Source organism: Hordeum vulgare, chromosome 5H (genome assembly GCF_904849725.1).
Source record: "Hordeum vulgare subsp. vulgare chromosome 5H, MorexV3_pseudomolecules_assembly, whole genome shotgun sequence".
In the NCBI taxonomy this organism is placed as follows: domain Eukaryota; kingdom Viridiplantae; phylum Streptophyta; class Magnoliopsida; order Poales; family Poaceae; genus Hordeum; species Hordeum vulgare.
The window spans coordinates 124,367,799-124,382,572 of record NC_058522.1 but is presented as its reverse complement, the minus strand read 5'-3'; the positions used below and the strand labels follow the sequence as shown (position 1 = coordinate 124,382,572).

The following is a 14,774-nucleotide window of genomic DNA, read 5'->3' as shown; positions in this document are numbered from 1 at the left end:
TACGAGATAAATGGTAACACATTTTACACGGCAGACCAAGATAAAAAGAGCACCAACCAAAACAGTGGCGTCCGGTTTGATGCAAAATACGACAACGGGCAAAGGGTCACATACTATGGTTACATAGAGCAGATATGGGAACTTGACTACGGACCTTCCTTTAAGGTCCCTTTGTTCTGGTGCAAATGGTTCAACCTGTCAGGCGTGAAGGTAGACCCGAAGTACGGAATGACAACAGTGGATCAGAAGAATCTTGGGTACGGCAATGATCAATTCGTCCTAGCCAATGATGTGGCTCAGGTTTTCTATGTGAAGGACATGTCTAGCAGACCGAGAAAAAGAAAAGATAAGGAAGCGAATACATCAGACGATGAGCCAAGGCGCCACATAGTTCTTTCAGGGAAAAGAAACATCGTGGGAGTCGAGGACAAGACAGACATGTCAGAAGATTACAATAAATTTGATGAAATTCCTCCCTTCAAAGTCAAAGATGATCCAAGCATCCCGTTAAATGATGAAGATAGTCCATGGTTACGGCACAATCAGAAGAAAGGCAAGAAGAAAAATAGATAGGGGATGTTGTTGGTGATGTGTAATAATGTATTAAACCTTTTATGTAATTGTGTTGACCATTTTGATAAATATTAAAATTTTGACCAGTTTCCACTAAATATGATCATTTTGATAAATATCATTTTTATATTTTAAGTGTAAAAATGACATTTTGACAATTCGTAAATAAATGTAAAAAAACCAGAAAAGGGAAACAAAAAAATAAAATAAAAGAAGAAACAGAAAAAAGAAACAGGAAACAAAAACAAAAAGAAAACAGGAAACAGAAAAAAGGAAAAAAGAAAAATAAAAGAAGAAACAGGAAAAAGAAAAAGGAAACAAAAAGAAAAAGAAAACACGAAACAGAAAAAAGGAAAAAAGAAAAATAAAAGAAGAAACATGAAAAAGAAAAAGGAAACAAAAAGAAAAAGAAAACAGGAAACAGAAAAAAGGAAAAAAGAAAAAGGAAAAAAACCTTTAGGACCGGTCTGTAACAACAACCGGTCCTAAAGGTGGGTTCGGTTCGCGCTCAATTTTTGGACCCTTTAGCACCGGTCTGTGCTAACAACCGGTGCTAAAGGGTCTTTAGCACCGGTTGTTAACACAGACCGGTGCTAAAGGCCCTATACCTCTCCGAGGTCGCCAACTTCTCGCCTTCCCGCGCGTGCCTTCTCTCCTCGCCGATTCGGCCTCTCTCCTCGCCGATTAGGCCTCTCTCCTCGCCGCCTCGCCGCGCCGTCGCCTCCTCGCCGCGCCGCCGCCTCCTCACGCCGCCGCCTCCTCGCGCGGCGCCGCCTCCTCGCCGCGCCGCCGCCTCCTCGCGCCGCCTCGCCGGCCGACGATCCTCGCCGCCTCCTCGCCGCGCCGTCGCCTCCTCGCCGCGCCGCCGCCTCCTTGCCGATCCTCGCCGCCTCCTCGCGCGCGGCCTCCTCGCGCCACTCCTCGCCGATCCTCGCGCCGCCTCCTCGCCGCGCCGTCGCCTCCTCGACGCCTCCTCGCGACGCCTCCTCGCCGCCTCCTCGCGTGCCGCCCCATGCCGCCTCCTCGCCGCCCCACTTCGTCTTCTTCACGTAAGGTATATCCATGCATATTTTCGTATATCCATATTGTTGTATGCTTGTAATTATAACCGTCGATATTAGTTTTTTTCCGGCCCGAATAGGACATCCTATAAAAAAAGTTACGTGAAGCCGCCTTCATCATATTCCGACGATTCCGTAAAACCCTAAATCGACGATTCCGACGATTCCGAAGATTCCGACGATTCATAGTTTACCCTAAACCGACGATTCCGTAAAACCCTAAACCGACGATTTCGACGATTCCGACGATTCCGACGATTCATAGTTTACCCTAAACCGACGATTCCGACGATTCCGTAAAACCCTAAACCAACGATTCCGACGATTCATAGTTTACCCTAAACCGACGATTTCGACGATTTCGTAAAACCCTAAACCGACGATTCCGACGATTCATAGTTTACCCTAAACCGACGATTCCGTAAAACCCTAAACCGACGATTCCGACGATTTCGTAAAACTTTCCGACGATTACAATTCCGTAAAACTTTCCTACGATTCCGATGATTCCATAACTGCGGGGAAAGTTTCCGACGATTCCGTAAAACTTTCCGACGATTACAATTCTGTAAAACTTTCCTACGATTCCGGCGATTCCATAACTGCGGGAAAGTTCCCGACGATTCCGACGATTCCGTAAAACTTTGCGACGATTACGACTCCGACGATTCCGTAAAACTTTTCCGTAAAATTTCCGGTTCCGTAAAACTTTTCCGTAAATAATTTTGCTAAGTTAAATTCTTGTTACTTGCAGGTGTTGAGCTATGGATCCCCAAGAACCACATGATCAGCACGCCGATCAGCTCGCGGAAATGGGTGAGGCGGAGAAGGAAAGATACATGTGCCAGATGATTTTTGAAGATGCAACGACCATATATCATGATGACGACGGTGGGCATGCGTTTAGCAATCAATTTTTGAACGACTCCGGTGACGGAGCTGAGAATATAGAAGATGTAGTAGATGAAGAAGTGCCCTCCGGAACAAACTCTGCCAATGTATATCTCAAGTCACTGTTGACGCAACAATTAATTTGTATTGCACTTACTAACGAATCATTATTTTCCCGTTTAGGTGCCCTCCGGAACACCTAGCGCAAGTACTGAGACAAAGTCGAAACGAGGCCCGGCCGCAAGGTTGAAAGATACTGCAAGGTACTCGATCGATAAAGTTGCTGCTGATGGCAAACCACTGGAACCCCCAGAAACTTATCGCAAATTTGTAAATCAGTGCGGAGTTGTTGTAAGAGGCCTGGTCCCGATCAACTTAATAGAATGGAATAAGCCGAAGACCGGCGCCAACGTTGGAGCTACTTATGTCGATGACAGATTGAAAAGAGTGCTTTGCGACACGGTCTAGCTAAATTTCAGCGTAGCGGAAGATAAGAAGAAGAAAGTCGAGGAGTGGGCTTTGAAGAAGATGGCCACACAATTCCAGAGGTGGAAGAAAGACTTGTGGAAGAAATATAAGGACGAAGATCCAGTTTTCACTGGGCACCTAGTGAAGATAAGAGACGCTTGGCCTGATTTTAAGGCGTACAAGAAATCGGGTGTCTTTACATCCCGATCAGCCACAAATACGGAGAATGCGAAGAAGAAGAAATATCACCATATTTTGGGGTCAGGTGGCTACATGACTGCCCTGCCTAGGTGGCGACGCTATGAAGATGCGCTTCTGAAAAGAAATATCATTCCACAGACACATGACTGGCCCGATAGGTCCAAGTTCTGGTTGTTCGCGCATGGGGCAACGTTGGACGCTGAGACTGGGATGATTGTTGCGGAGGGACCATGGTCGGAAAAAATAAGACAAGTCGTATCAGATCTAGAGAAGGCAATAGAAGCTGTTCGAAAAGGAACTTTTGTTCCCGATAGAGAGAACGACGAGTTGACGAAGGCACTCGGGAACCCCGAAAAGTGGGGACGAACACGAGGCTTTGGAGCCACTACCCCGTGGAACCAAGGGTTTCCGGCGGACCTTGGCACATACAAAAGCCGTGGTAGAAGCAAGAGGAAGGCGCTGGAATGGATAGCGACATTAGAAGAAAAGGTGTCGTTTCTCTTGAAGAAAGGGGGACACCCTGTACCTGACACTGAAGAGGAGGAAGAAGATCCTGCACCTGACGCTGATAGGCAGCAATTAGAAGACGATCCTGTAGCAGATGCCGTCCCATCTCAGCATAGAAGCAGCGTGGGTTCCACGCAGCTGCAGCTAGAAGACGGTCCTGCAGTCGAACCGTCGGCGCCTCACTACCCCGTGGATGATGTCACGGAGAAGACAAATTGTGAGATACATATGCCAATGGGGAACATATCCTTCATGGTGGCGTCAGGCTATGCTTTACCGAATCAACCTGGAGCAACCTACCATGGTGGTCAGATTCCAGCATCCCATGCTCGTGTCGGGTTGTCAACAATTACGCCGGGATGCCAGTCAATTGAGCTTGATATTCCTGGAGGTGAAGGCGAGAAGGCACTGGGAGAAATGGAGCTTGGTATCATCTTGTGGAAGAAGAAACACATCGTGTTTCCTAACGCGGCGCCAAGGCCACCGACTCCTCCAGGTACAATTATGCACCACCTCCAACAATTACTGAATGTTGCACCACATGTAAGCCTATTTTTAATAGTTTTTTCACTTTCGTACAGAGAATGCACGACCTCCAAGTCCACCCCCCAACGCACCTCCAAGTCCACCCCCCAACGCACCTCCAAGTCCACCCCACAACGAAGATAGGGAGCCCGAGGCCGAGTGTCCATCGCCCATGCACTCTAGTGAGCCGACGGATGCGCGCACTACGGGTACGGCAAAGCGGAAGCTGCAGTTCAGAAGAAACGGGACTCCTCCCAAGAAGAGAGAAAGGAAACCCAATAAAGTCAAGACTCCCCCGAAGTTACCAGGCCTGATGACTCCGGAGGAACTAGACGAGGCCGTGAAAGCCAAAAACAAAGCATGGTTCGCACGGTTTCCCCTGAAGCCCCCTCCATACATCTGGAAGGAAACTCTGAAGAACGTACCAAAGTGGAAAATTGAGCGCACCATCGACAACTTATATTATCCTGAACCGCCGCCACCGCCGCCCCTTTCAGACTATGAACGGTTCATTGAAAAGATACACACCGCACAGATGAAGAAGGCGGAGCAGATGAAGCAGGCGGAGCAGACGAAATGCGGGAAACAAGTTCCCCAGCTCGGACAACAAGAAGCACAGTCAATTGCCCCGCTCAAGGTGTTATCTGACCAGGCTTCAGTGTCTGGTCCACGCATGGGCGATGTAGGTTACGCTATTGCTGATGTGGTATATAAATATAAGCCCGAGCAACCTCTGGTCGAAAATCCTAGTGCTCTAACAACCCAACTATGGAATTTACATGGTTGGTACTTGGAGGCCGCAAGGCAAAAGAGAGACTGTATCATGGCGGCAGTTCAGGATCAACACTACTTCGGAGAGTACGGTGTGGAGGTTGGGTTCGATGATTTTTTCCAGATGTACAATCAACGTGCCCTCGACAAAGCTATCGTCAGCTGCTACTGTTTGTAAGTGTTTTATTTGTGTAACTTAATTATTTAGTTAAGCTCGCGTTCATTGTCCGTATAATTATCACTCACGAGATATTCTTTTTGTACGCTACTATGCAGAATGAAGATTCGTGAATGCAGGCTGGCAGGAATCTGGGACTTTGGGTTCATTGACCCGTATTCGTTTCATCAAGAGACAATAGAAAAGTTCAACAAGGATACACCGGATGATTTGCTAAGGTTTTTGAAGCGACAAAGTACCAAAAAAGAAATACTTTGGCCCTACGGATTCAAGTGAGTGTTACTGTCTTGTACACATTCCATTTTGCTTACCTGATGTTAAGTGTAATTGATGAGTATGCATGACTGCGTGTGTACACGTGCGCAGGTCCCACTTCATATTGTTCATCATTAGAATCGATCAAGCAGTGGTTGAAGTCTGGGACCCGTTAACCTGGGACGCTGACAAATGGAAGAGCGCGCGTCAGATGCTTCAAAGGTATATATATATCGGCCTCTTTCGTTCATCGGCCTCTTTTTCATTCATTTCCTGATATCAAGTAAGTAATAATTAACTCTTGTATTCATTTTTCTTTGTCGGCCAGGGTTTGGCAAATGTTCATCAAGGAAGAACCCGGTACATGGGCAGACAAGCTCCACTTTTAGATTAACAAAGTAAGTAGTACTACGTACCCTGGTTTCAATACCATTACCATTCTCTTGATTATTATTAATTTGACCGAATTATGTTCTCGTATATAGGGCGTCCCGCAACAACCACAGGGCACTGATTATTGTGGATACTACGTTTGCGAGTACATTCACAGGATTATCAATGAGAAATCCCGTACTTCCAGAAATCTAGAGGTACGTAACCGGATCTTCACAACTTTATTTATGTTGCCATCAATTATGTTAGTTTTGTTCATAACTTAATTGTTTTCATCTACTTCTTTTAAAGCTGCAACGAAAGCGGGCGATGCTAAGACCAATCCAACGTTGCAAGGCAGTTGCAGAGGAATTGGCACGATTTCTCCTCACGCAAGTCATAGATGAAGGCGGAGAATTTTTCCATCCTATGAACCAATAGCCAGCTCCCTTCTCTATGCAAGTATACAGCTATAGGAAACGAACTTCAAATTATGTAATGATAATCGGTCCAGTACTTCGTGTTACATGTATATATGTACTTTTATTTGGTGCATCAACATTTAACCGCAAACACGAAATCGGAGAAACACTTAACCGCAAACACGGAATCGGTGTTTTCGGATACGTGTTTCCGATTACGTGTTCGTAAAAAACGGAACACGGACACACGGAATCGGAAACACGGAATCGGAAAGACGTAAACGGAAATACGGAACCGGAAACACGTAAACGAAAACCCTGAAAATACGGAACACGGAAACACCGAAATACGGAATCGGAAACCCTGAAAAGAAAAGGAAAAAAAAAGAAAAAAAAAGCATTAGGACCGGTTGGTGTTACCAACCGGTCCTAAAGGTCCTCCGCCTGCGCGCACTCTTCGGCGTCCATGTGGAGGCCTTTAGCACCGGTTTGTAAGAGACCGATGCTAAAGGGGGGGGGGCCTTTAGTCCCGGATACGTAGCACCGGATGTGTATCCGGGTCCAAAGGCCCTTACCAACCGGTTCTAATACCCCTTTCTCCACTAGTGCACCTCATCTGGTCCTGACCGAAGCCACATGATAGTGCACTTCTTTATTCTACCAAAATTTGCTAAAAATGGCTAACTCAGTTTTGTTCCCGCCTAACATGCTTGACTGAAAAGTCCCTACCTTCCTTCAAGAGGTATGATCTAATCTCTTGCACAATCATTGTATTAGCTGATCTGTGATCATCAGTACCCGTAATCAGTTTGACAACATCCAAACAATCCGTTAGGATGATGATCGGCATGCTAATCCACTGGGTTGCAAGGGTAATCCCTTCCATACATGCAACAATTTCAGACTCAAGTGCAGACACACAATGTTTAAGCTCACGACAGGATGAATAGATGATTGCACCGGCTTCATCTCTGAGTACCATACCGGCTCCGCCTATACCATTCTGAGCTGAAAATGACTCATCAATGTTTAGCACTGCCCAGTCTGTCGGGGGCGCGTCCCACCGGGCTGGCTGAGCCTCACAGTGCACCACATGTGGTACATGACGTAATTTGAGCGGAGGACTAGCGACCATCTTCCCTTTGACAAGATCAGCATGTGGGTCATTCTGCACGACCAGCAAGGAAGATATGTAGCTCCAAAGGAAGCGTGTTGAATCCTCAAATGCTGGCGGCCGCTTGTCATGCACAATTTCATTGCGTACGTACCAACAACGCCAAATCGTCAATAGTGTACACATGCGTTGCTCTTCGGATAGATCTTGCAGAATATGGAGGAGCCACTCTGGCCCTGTGTATTGCACCTGCCGTATATCCAGGGTACTCCACTGCTGCACCATCGCTTGTCATAACGCCACTGCCCGGGGCATCTACAAAGAGCATGGAAGGTGTTATCCAGCTCAGTAGCACAAACAGGGCACAGGTTAGACACTTCAAGATTACGACGATTTTTATTAATCTAGGTAGACAATCAGTAACCACACGCCACGCAAACACACGCACCTTGGGAGGAGCAGCGCACCTCCATAATAAAGCCCGGACGGCTCGTCGCCCGTCCAGTGCCCTGCTCACCGCGACTCAAGTGGGACGAAGACGATCCTCTAGCGCTAGCCGGTAAGCGCTTCGAACAGAGAAAACGCCGTTTTTCCCAGGTTACCAAGCAAGAACATCCTCGCCCAGTCAAGGGGAGGCTCAGATTTTAATAATTTGCTCGACGTCCGTAGGAAGAAAATAATTATTGATAACATCCAGCCACCACGAACCATGTTCGTCTAGTAGCTCTGAAACTCTCCTAAGGCGACATCTTCCCTGTGTTGTGATAGGAGTGCCAGAACCTCCATTGGGAATCCATCTATCTCTCCAAATGCGGATGCCACGACCATTTCCTACTTTCCAGATGAGCCCTTTCTTGAGAAGGTCTAAACCATGGACAATTGCTTGCCAAGTAGGAGAAGAGCCGCTGGGGAACACAGTGTCCTCAAATTCACCGAAAGGGAAGTATTTGGCCTTTCGCACTCGCGTGCATAAGCTATGAGGGAATGCCAGGATCCGCCATGCTTGACGAGCCAACAATGCTTGATTGAAAAGACGAAATTCCCTGAATCCCATACCACCACGAGACTTGGGCTGAATCAGCTTCTCCCAAGAACGCCAATTTGTTTTGGGGCGCCCCTTCTCAGCACCCCACCAATAATTCCTGACCATGCTTGTAAGATCATCTCAGGTGGACGTTGGTAGACGGAAAACACTCATCAAGTATGTCGGGAGGGCTTGTGCAGTAGACTTAATTAAAACCTCTCTTCTACTTTGGCCATCTGGTCACACCAAAACACAAACCTCTTTGTAAACTTCTCAATATTTGAAACCGGCCCTTTGACATCCTTTCATTGGATGTGGGGAGGTCAAGATATTTCTCCTCAAAGTTTACATTCTGCACATCCAGAGCGCGTGTCAAAGTTTACAGTTCTATATTCTTTCATTTTGAAAATTTTATTAAAACAGCAAAAACAATTCTTAGGTATTGCAAAAATTGTTATCACATATTTAGAACAATCGTGATAGTACATTTCAAAAATAGTTCGTCGTGTAAAAATAACTGTGTATTCAAAACATGGCACACACTTATTCAGAAGAACTGGCCGTCGCATAGAAAATTGTCCATCGTGTATTTAGAAAATGTCTGTCATGTATTTGAAAAATATTCATAATTTTTAAATAATTGTGTGTGTCTGAAAAATGTTCACCGTGCATTGGAATAATATACATTGCACATGCGAAAAAGTTCATCACATATTTCTAGAATGTTCATCACATATTCAGAAAAATGTTTATCATGTATTTAAAAAATGTCCATCGGGTATATAGAAAAATATTCATCACGTATTTGAAAAATGTTCATCATCTATTTGAAATATGTTCATCACATATTTAAAAGTATATCTACCACATATTTAAAAATATATTCACCACATATTCAAAAATGGTTCATCACTCATTTAGAAAATGTCCACACTGTATCATAACTTGTTTATCGCTTATTGAAAAATTTCCTCACATACTTAAAAAATGTTCGTCACGTATTTGAAACTATTCATATATTAATTTTTAATGTATTCTTTTAAAAAAATCACCTATTCGAATTTCTAAAAAAAAATTATACTCCCTCCGTTCCTAAATATAAGACATTTTAGAGATCCTATTATGAATTACATTCGAAGCAAAATAAGTGAACGTACACTCTAAAATATGTCTATATACATCATTATGCAGTTCATAGTGTAATCTCTAAAATGTCTTATATTTAGAAACGAAGGAAGTAAATATAAAAAGGATAAGGGAAAAAACGTAGGGAAAAGAAAAAAAGAAAAAAAAAGAGAAAAATTGAAAAGATGGTGTATGCAGAATGGAACATAATGGGGCTCGAACATGGCACGTGTGCATGCGCTGCTAGGGTGGCGTGGTTACCATGTGATAGCACTGTAGATAAATACTTCCTCCGTTTCTAAATATAAGTCATTTTAGAGATTGCACTATGAACTACATATAGATGTACATAGACATATTTTAGAGTATAGATTCACTCATTTTGCTCCGTATGTAGTCTTCTAGTAGAATCTTTAAAAGGTCTTATATTTTGAAATGAAGGGAGTAAAAAATACTCCCTTTCTAAATAAATATAAGAGTGTTTATTTACAGAGGGAGTACTGTGGTGTAAAAAAACAGTCAGGTGGAATACACAAGAGCAGGAACGGATCCAAGGAGGGACGAGGGGGGCTAGACCCCCTCAATGAATTGATTATTGTTTAATGCTAATAGTTACTTTAATCAAAATTTTCTAAAACATGAAAGCTTTTTCTCCTTCATGAGAAAACCCGTCCCTTCTATGCATTCATTCTGACTCCGTCCCTGCACGAGAGTAATACGAGTATGCACCTGATCCCAATAAAGATTAATGCATCAGATAACGAGCTACATGGAGCTCGTCCTCCAAAGAGCATTTCCGCAAATATACCTCTAACACACATCACAGTTCGCACTTCTTTAAAAACATCGAATGTATTGATTTTGAACCTTCCACCTTTCTAGTCTGAGTAGATACTGTATTTGTTTAGGAAATTAAAGACATTTAGATTTTACCCTAAAGAAAAAAGGACATTCAGATTAGAGTAGTCACCTGACGTTGGCGGGGGAACGGAGGCTCGGCTGGCGTGGCATGGATAGAAAGCTCAAAGGCATGCGGACCTTTCTTTTTTCTCATCTTTGGTGTGAGATCGAACGGCACGCTAACTTTTCATGTTGAGGGGAAATCACAAATCGGACACGACGTGATGATTGTGTAGCAATTCTGTTATCACATTGTCAACCGTCCCATGATGCGCCCCTGCAGCCACGCCATCATTCCCCGCTGCCAATCTTTCCGTCCAGCAGGCCGGCACGGCATGCATGGTCCCATGATGGATCCAAGATCGGTTTTCTTTCACTTTTTTACTTTTTTCTAAACATGAGCATAAAATGAACCAGATTTTAAAACATTTCACGATTTGATCCTTTTAAAAACGCCACAAGCCGTGACGTTGTTGCCCCACTATGCAACTCATGTCTACCATGACGTTGCTGTCCTACAGTGACTCGTCTGTCTAACGTGGCGTTTTTTCTTTTTTACAACGCCAGTCTAATGTGGCGTTGTAGACCCACTGTGAAACGCCAACAGTGCTGGCGTTGCTGCCCTATAGTGACACGCCTGTCTACCGTGGCGTTTTTTCTTTCTTGCAACGCCAGTCTAATGCGGCATTGCAGACCCATTGTGAAACGCTAACAGTGCTGGCGTTGCAGACCCACTATGGAACGCAGCGACGACATCCAGTCAGCCCACGGCATGCTGCCAGCAACATGTGTACTGCTGAAACGCCATGAACCATGGCGTTTCACGCGTGGCCTGCAACGCCACATTAGACTGGCGTTTCAGTGGGTCTGCAACGCCACATTAGACCGACGTTTGAGTGGGTCTGCAACGCCACATTAGACTGTCGTTTCTATGTGCGTCTGCAATGCCACGGGCTCTGGCGTTTTAAAAAGGATCAGATCCTGAAATGTTTTCAATCAGAGTTCATTTCATGCAATATTTTCATCCGATAGGTGAAAACAGTGAAAAAATCCTCCAAGAACAAAGCAAACAAGCAAGCAAGGGAAAGCAGCATTACTGCGAGCATCGGCACGGCAAGCATGGAGTGGAGGGTGGCAAAGGGAAGGGGGCAGACAGACACAAGAAGGAAAACCCAGCAGCATGCAGCACCACGGGGCATGATACCCCTACATCGACCGATTCTCTTTTTCTCCCTACGGAATTCTTATGATCACTCTTTCCTCAGTGGAAGCCACACTGCCTCCTTCCAAAGCAAAGGTGCGACTTTTGCTCTTGCATGGGCAAGGTGCTGCTGCATGCACTGCACTTGCGAGAAAGAAAGAAGGAACGAAGGTAGACCAGGAAAGTTTTACTTACTTCAATAGTGTATATGTTTGTTTTCTCCCTTTATTCCTTCTTTTATTTTACACTTCTTAACTGGATCACGCTCAACACTCAACAAATGAGATCCTCCCGGCAAGAGAAGCAGCTTCTTGCGCGGTACAAAATAGTGACTCAAGATTTAGCATATATTGTTAGAGCATTTTCAATAGATAATGTATATTTTGGTGCTCCAAATCGGTAATGTAAAAATTTGAACATATCTGAAAAAGGCTCAACTACAACAGATGATTCAAAAAAGAGACGTAAAAGAGCAACTCCAACAAACGGTCCAAAACAAAGATGTAAAACCGTCTGCGGCAGCGACGGAGAAAGCGTCGGGGGTCGTCGGATTCGGCCATGGCGGCAACCTTGGTACCACCACCAAGGCTTGTTGACCATGGTCGTGTGGGGGGCGTGTTAGCCGGGGTGTGGCGTTGGGTGGCGGTGAGTACTCACTGGGGTGAAAACATGTTTTCTCTTCGGACGGACCTGCGGCGGCGAAACTCATTCCTTTTTTTAAGGCGTGGTTGCGGCTCTCATTTTCTGTCACGGTGCTTGAGGAGAAACTCTGATCCCATCGTTCGTCGTATGCGGCTTCATATCTTCGCGGTGGCGTGTCCACGATTGAGTACCCCGGTTACTACATTGAGCACCTAGACGCGTCTGTATTAGGAATTTAGGATGTAGATGATAGTTGATTTATATATAAAACGAGGCGAAAGTCTTCTTCGGCTAATCAAGGTCTCGAATAGGTTTCATGAAGCACCCAAATATCGACGGTGCAATGCAACGAACGCATGAATGAAGAAATCAAACAAGCAAGCTAGCAGCAAAACAAGAAATATTCCTTACTAATTAGCACAGCAAGCGTCGGCGCGCATGCGAACAGGCACACACATACACGCACTTAGACGTTGATCTCTACTCTCGGTTCGAAGGAGAAGGCGGCAAGGAACTCGATGATCTCTCCGTCGCCATTGATGCACTTGGGCAGCTCCTCCCATTGGTTGCTCCGCACGTCGCACATGAAGCAGCCATTGAACTCACCGGAGCTGACGCAGACCATGACGCGGTCGCCGTGCCCGACGCAGTTGATGTCGGCCTTCTTTCCATAGAACCCGTGCGCCATGCCTGGCGGCATGGCGGCCACCTGCCTCCACGCGCCCTCTGCGAACTGCCACACCCGCAGGCTCGCCGTGTCCAGGTACTCCGACAGCACGACGGCGTACGAGGCGCCGTTGCATGCCACGACGTCGATGGAGTACTCGAAATACACGGGGAGGATCCGGGGCAGCTCGGCGAACGTCCGATTCGCCGTGTCGCAGGCGAGGACCGTGCCCGAGTGGCTCAGGAAGCAGACCACGGCGCCGGACTCGGACGGAACTGCCACCGAGGAGTACTGCTTCAGCGAACTGCGTTTCATGTTGGTGGCTACCACGTCGCCAGACTTGCTCAGAAAGTAAACCGTGTCGTCTCCACCATACGGCGGCGCGTCCGGGGAGGAGGTCCCGGACCTCCGGGCAAGCGGCAGGGGGGCCTCCCACGAGCCCTCGGACGAGTCGAAAACCGCCATGGACAGGTCAGGGAGCTCGCCCGTGAAGAGCGCCACACGGTAGGGGGAGCCGTACATGGCAATTGCGTGGAGCTGCGGCGCTCCCTGGCCCTGTGGCGGCGTGGGGAGCGCTCGGGATGCGCCGGTGAGAGGGTTGGAGACGCAGAGCGCGCCCGTAGCCAGCACGCTGTAGAGGACGAGGCCGCCCGACGCTGCCACGGGCACGGACCCCGTTGGGGCGCGGCAGGCGTTCCAGGATCTCCCGGCGGCGTCGAACGCGACCACCGGGTAGGGCCGTTCGGAGAGCATGAGGAACCAGGGGTCGCGGGAAGGGACGCGGGCGCAGGCGTCGAGGAATGTAGCGGATGCGGCGACCGCGCGCCACTCGTGACAGACGGCACGGAGGCGGAAGAAGCTGGCCGGCGGGAGGCGTGCGAGGACGCGCTCCAGCATGTCCTCGTGGATATCCCCCAGGCCGGGCCGTGAGCACTTCCGCTTCCTGCCGTTGGTCGGCGCCGCCATCAACATCTGCGAGCTCAGCTCCATTCGGCCACTTCATTGGACCACGGAGAGGGAAATTAATTAGCAGTTTTGTTCTGATTCTAACAAGAAACATCAAGTAAAAATTCTTCTCTTTGGCCCCTACTAGGAGCGAAGCGAGCCAAGAATCAGAAGGTGCGTACCTCATGGTTGCTCTTGGCTCAGGTAAGGTGTGTTCTTGAAAATCTTTGCCCTTGCGCCTCTTGAGTCTCCTCACCCTTTGTCACGTTTGGGGTGGCTTTACATCCGTGCGGAGGGGATGGATGGGAGGAGAGGACGCCTTTTGTTTGCGTTGACATGCGAGAGCAGACGAGTGCCACTCCACTGCACCTCTGTGACTGTGAGTGGACGTGAGGTATGGATGTGGGGCGGTGCGACGAGTAGCTATAAGAGAATCTCCCCCCATTTCGGCCCCGGCCGGGGGTGAAATAGCGCTCTTTGGGGGCTCGACGATGAAAAAAATAATTTACAATCATTCTAAATTCGATTAAAATCTAGTCAAATTCAAACGAAATTCAGATTTTAATTAAAAATGGTACAAAAAGTAAAATGAAAAAACACAATTAAACATTAAACTAAGCTAAAACTACATTATTCCGCCGTTGCCACCCGGCGTCGTTGCTTTCTACATACCGAGGAGCTTGTAGAAGTTGGTGTCGCCGCCGTCGTCGTTGTCGTCGTTGCCGTCCGCTCCGTCGCCGTCATTGCTGCTGCCCTGCGTCGCCGAGGCGAACGGGGTTCGAAGGCGCCGGCGCCTCCTCGTCGCTCTTATCAAGGATGACGATACCGCCCTCCTCATGGCCACGGCGACGGGCGGCGATCTCCTCCAGGGTGAGGTGCTGGCGCTCCATTTGCTCCCGGACGTAGTCGTCCCGTGCCCATTTCATGGCGGC

The 14,774-nt window shown here is 47.2% G+C and overlaps 1 protein-coding gene across 1 annotated transcript; it reads right to left on the bottom strand.

Annotated features, from left to right (window-relative positions):
* Nucleotides 1-12,613: 12,613 nt before the first annotated feature.
* LOC123396441 (F-box only protein 13-like) lies at nucleotides 12,614-14,257 on the bottom strand. The gene is made up of 2 exons (XM_045091381.1): nucleotides 14,025-14,257; nucleotides 12,614-13,894 (listed from the first exon to the last, which is right to left on the bottom strand). Exons 1-2 carry the CDS (start codon nucleotides 14,027-14,029, stop codon nucleotides 12,697-12,699), a joined length of 1,203 nt encoding a protein of 400 aa, XP_044947316.1. The 5' UTR covers nucleotides 14,030-14,257; the 3' UTR covers nucleotides 12,614-12,696.
* Between the last annotated feature and the right edge of the window lie 517 nt (nucleotides 14,258-14,774).